The sequence below is a fragment of the Centroberyx affinis genome, unplaced genomic scaffold (assembly GCF_046629955.1).
Source record: "Centroberyx affinis isolate AG114_WGS23_722 - 3 ecotype Tasmania unplaced genomic scaffold, CSIRO-AGI_Caff_v1 ptg004227l_1, whole genome shotgun sequence".
Classification (NCBI taxonomy): domain Eukaryota; kingdom Metazoa; phylum Chordata; class Actinopteri; order Beryciformes; family Berycidae; genus Centroberyx; species Centroberyx affinis.
The window spans coordinates 17,501-22,475 of NW_027281969.1; the positions used below are offsets into that span (position 1 = coordinate 17,501).

Consider the following 4,975-nt stretch of genomic DNA (forward strand, 5'->3'; position numbering starts at 1 on the left):
TTTTTCTTCTTTATTCAAGTAGTTTATAGTTTTGCAGTTCTTTCCAGGAAAACCTTCTGGAGGTTTCTTATCAGATGTCAAACTGACCGCCTCTGTTCTCTGTAGAACTGATTTCATGGTTCTTTCTTGGAAACCCCAGAAGAAATGAGCAGGAACTTACCAGCTCTCCCACTGAACTGTTCCTCTGTTCCCCCGGTAGTCAGTTCAGAGTGTCATGGTTCTGTCTAGGAAACTTCCCAAGAAATGAACATTTCCTTTCTAGGAAATTATTAGGAAATTGCTGAGCTGGAAAATAAAGTGGACAAAATGTTCCAAAAAAAGTGAATTTCTCACCTTGTACTGTGGTAAAATAACGGACAGGTATGCAAATAGGGACAGTGATTGGCCAGTGGAGCTGGGTGGGCGGGGCCTATGAGGTTCTGACAGGCCGCCTGATTGGCTCTGGCAGCCTGGATGGATGGGGGGGGATGAGAGTTACTGCTCCCCCTGCTGGAGACCACAGGCTACAGGACTGTTTGGGGTTTTGCTCCTGCAGCAGGATGATGAAGTTCCACTGGAAGTTTGTGGATTTGAGGAAAATAAAATAAGGAAAGGAAATGTTTGGAAAATGAATGGATGCCCTTCAAAGTACTTGATGTTTTAAAATGTAGCACCCAGCTTTAATATTATACAGTCAAATCTGGACTAGAGATTTGGCAGATTTATGTAGACTGTATTCATCTGTGGTTTTGGAATAGTTGCTGACAGTTGACTGAGTATCTTCTCTGTGTGTGTGTGTGTGTGTGTGTGTGTGTGTGTGTGTGTGTGTGTGTGTGTGTCCTAGATGGGAGGTCCAGCCTATAATAGTCAGTTCATGGCCCACGCCGGCCCTCGCGGCCCCCCCATGGCCCCAGGCGGGATGGGTCCGGGCCCCGGGCCGGCCAGGGGCCCCCCCTCCATGGGCCCCATGTACGGCCCGGGCGGCGGCCCTCAGAGGGTCACCCAGCACCCAAACTACGGCCCCGGACCCCAGCAAGGCCCTCTGAGGCCCCCACAAGGCCTCAAACGCCCCTACAACTCTGAGGTAAGAGTCAACCTGAAATTAATTTAGATCAGAACAGATCAGACTAGATCAAATCAGATTAGATCAAATCAGATTAGATCAGATCAGATAATATTACTCTAGATCAAATTAGATCAAATCAGATTAGATCAGATTATATTACATCAAATCAGATACATTAGATCAGATTAGATTGAATTAGACTATAGCAGATTAAGTCAAATCAGATTAGACTAGATCAAATCAATGAGATTAGATTAAATCATATTATTCTAGATCAGATTAGATCAAATCAGATCAGATTAGACTAGATCAGATTATATTAGATTAATTAGATTAGATCAATTAGACAAAATCAGATTAGAATAGACTACATTGGATTAGACTAGATCAGATTACAAAATTTGTAAAAATACAAATGAGATTATATCAGATCAGACTAGAGTAAATCAATTAGACAAAATCAGATTAGAATAGACTAGATCAGATTATATTAGATCAAATGAGATTATATCAGATCAGACTAGATTAGATCAATTAGATCAGATTAGATCAATTAGACATGATCAGATTAGATCAATTAGACATGATCAGATTAGATTAGCATATAAGAATAGAACAGAGAATTAACCATAACAAAGTAAATAGAGCACCAGAGCGTGTTGATCATCATGTTTTGACTGATGAGGTTTTACTGGGACACAGAGAAACACTCCTCTCTCCTCCTTCCTTCTTTTTATCTCTATTTTCCCTCTACTCCTCTATCCTCACTCCCTTTCTATCATCTCCTCTCCTCTCCTCTCTTCCTCCTCTCCTCTCCTCTCTTCCTCCTCTCCTCCTCCTCTCCTCTCTTCCTCCTCTCCCCTCTCCTCCTCCTCTCCCCTCTCCCCTCTCCCCTCTCCTTTCTCCTCTCCTCCTCTTCTCTCCTCCTCTCCTCTCCTCTCCTCTCCTCTCCTCTCTTCCTCCTCTCCTCTCCTCCTCCTCTCCTCTCTTCCTTCTCTCCTCCTCTCCTCTCCTCCTCCTCTGCTCCTCCTCTCCTCTCCTCTCTTCCTCTCCTCTCCTCTCCTCTCCTCCTCCTCTCCTCTCCTCTCCTCTCCTCCTCTCCTCCCCTCTTCTCTCCTCTCCTCCTCCTCCTCCTCCTCTCTCAGTCTTTTCCAGGAATGTCTCAGCAGTATGGGGTTCCTGTTGGTCCCAGTGTGAATGTCCTGTCCGGTCCTGGCGGTGCCGCAGGTTCGATGCCTGGTTCGGGTGGAGGGAGCCACGCGGGGCCCGGCCCGTACGCCGCCCCCGGCCTGCAGTACCACCCGGGTAGGAAGACTAAAGCTACGCTAAACTACGCTACCCAGCATGCTTCAGGGTGTGTTTTACAGAGATGATATGTTGCTCCGTCTGTGCTTCATTCCTCTGTCTGTTCCCCCGCAGGTCCCGGTGGCCCAGGCCCCGCCCCCCAGCGCTCTGGCTCCTCCCCCTCTTACCAGAGCCACAAGATGCCCCTCCCGCAATACCCCCCCTCCGGACCGCCCAGCTCACAGTACTACAAGGTGAGTCCTGCTCGCCTGAAGCCCCGCCCCTTTCCCCCGTCCCTCCACTGTGAGATCTGCTCAGTCTGTGACGTTCAACACGTTCCAGAGTAGGTCTGCAGGATATTTGGCTTCAGCATGGTCATGGCGATCTGAGCATGTGCAGTAGTCACATCGCAGGACGGGTGATGTCATCTAAGGCAAATGAACTCAAACACGTCATGCTGCAACTTTTTTGCTGCTTGATACAAAAGGAAAACTCACACGGTTCTCATTTTCCATGACTGATCTACAAGAGAATCTGTCTGATAAAACATCATTTACTCAGACTTAAGTTTGTTATCAGAGTGTTTGTTACCTTTCCAGCTTTCACGGCTCTGAACTGTAGTTGTGATCCTCTGGTGTTGTGCTAGCCTGTTTTATCTTAGCCCGGTTCATAGCCGGTAACAAGCTTTTTACTAAAGAGTCCGGACCAACTCTGCAGTGGAGAGCTGGCACTTTATTTCAGTACAGCAGAACATAACGCACGGCCTCTCTGTGACGCTCTGAGCTCTTTTCCTGCTAACTATGCTAACTTTACTTAGCATCCTGCAGCTCATCTGGCTGCGGCTAAAAACACTCTCACTTCCTGCTACGTCACCCTGCAGGTTACCCACAAGGCCGCCTTCTTACAGGGGCAAGGCTTGATAGAGCTATTCAAGTCATTTGGTGAAAATTCCTGTATTTTTTCATATCGCAATATATATCGCAGAAAAAAAAAACATTGCAATGTCAGTTTTTTCCAATATCGTGCAGCTCTATTCCAGAGTTATTTAGGGAAGAACTGTTGAAACTGGGGAAAGTTCTAACTTCATGTCTGTGTGTGTGTGTGTGAATGTGTGTGTGTGTGTGTGTGTGTGTGTGTGTGTCCAGCAGGAACAGTTTAACGGTCAGGGCGGAGGGTTAAACGCTCTGACAACAGGTGGCGCCGGTGCATACAACTCCTTCAACCAGCCGACTGGGGTAAGAAACTGTGTGTGTGTGTGTGTGTGTGTGTGTGTGTGTGTGTGTGTGTGTCTGTGTGTGTGTGTGTGTGTCTGTGTGTGTGTGTGTGTATGTGTGTGTGTTGGCAGTTACTCAAAATACATTGAAAAATACAATATCAATATTTGACATTCTCTCTCTCTCTCTCTCTCTCTCTCTCTCTCTCTCTCTCTCACAGCCTGGGCGAGGGTTGCCAGGTTACCCCAGCTCCCCCCTCCCCGGTAACCCCACCCCCCCAATCACCCCCGGCAGTTCCATGGCCCCTCCCTACATGTCGCCTAGCAACAGTGACGTAAAGCCGCCGCCCTCTTCCTTCCTGCCGGATATCAAGCCCAACATGAGCAGCCTGGTCCCTCCCCCTCCCACAGGTACACACACACACACACACACACACACACACACACACACACACACACACACACACACGTGTCATCTGTCATGAATAACAACAAATCAAGTCTCATTTACACTGTTTGTTGTGTTCAGATGTCGGATATAAAACTGAAGTAAAATGTTTTGGTTCCTCAAATCATGGAGTTTAATAATTCAGACAACAACACGCAGTAAAATAATCAGATTATCATCCAGTGAAATAATCAGATTATCATTTTGTCTTTAGTTCCTCTACTTCCTGCTGTGAACCAATCATCTGCTCACAAGGCTCATTAGAAAACGTTCAGATTGGTGGTGAGGTCACTGGAAGGGGGCGGGTCTTATTGTGCGTTCAGGTGCTGCTGGGAAAATCTGAGATCCAGGACTTTGAACTCAGACTTGGTTTCATGTGCTGCTCAGTCAGTCACTGAACTTTATTTTTCACCTTGTTGAAAAGGTTAAAGGTCATTATTGTGTCATAATGATGTTGTCAGTTTCAGATTTAATAATCCGACTTTGCAGAGCGTTCATGTGAACTTTCCAAGTAGGAAATGTTGTTCTGATATATGTGATAGCACATGAAGACACAGTGTGACCTGCTGACTTCCTGTTTGTCAGGTAACCCTAGCGACGACCTGCGGCTGACCTTCCCGGTGCGTGACGGCGTGGTCCTAGAGCCCTTCAGGTTAGAGCACAACCTGGCTGTCAGCAACCACGTCTTCCAGCTCCGAGACTCCGTCTACAAGACCCTGATGATGAGGTGAGACACACACACACACACACACACACACACCCACACACAGTACACACACACACACACACACACACACACACACACACACACACACACACACACACACACACACACACACACACTGTACACACACACACATATAGTAAGAGCAGTGATGTGCTGATTCTCTGTGTGTGTGTGTGTGTGTGTGTGTGTGTGTGTGTGTGTCAGACCGGACCTGGAGCTGCAGTTTAAGTGTTACCACCATGAGGATCGACAGATGAA

At 47.1% G+C, this 4,975-nt stretch overlaps 1 protein-coding gene across 1 annotated transcript in view; it reads left to right on the forward strand.

Annotated features, from left to right (window-relative positions):
* The window catches only part of LOC139664329 (zinc finger MIZ domain-containing protein 2-like), a gene marked incomplete at its 3' end in the record, with an annotated part of 20,144 nt that extends 15,172 nt beyond the window's left edge, over positions 1–4,972 (forward strand). The window contains exons 6-12 of the mRNA XM_071543119.1: positions 824–1,063; positions 2,191–2,350; positions 2,465–2,583; positions 3,475–3,564; positions 3,764–3,953; positions 4,576–4,717; positions 4,922–4,972. Coding sequence (XP_071399220.1) covers positions 824–1,063; positions 2,191–2,350; positions 2,465–2,583; positions 3,475–3,564; positions 3,764–3,953; positions 4,576–4,717; positions 4,922–4,972 — 992 coding nt within the window. The remainder of the gene's footprint in view (positions 1–823; positions 1,064–2,190; positions 2,351–2,464; positions 2,584–3,474; positions 3,565–3,763; positions 3,954–4,575; positions 4,718–4,921) is intronic.
* Between the last annotated feature and the right edge of the window lie 3 nt (positions 4,973–4,975).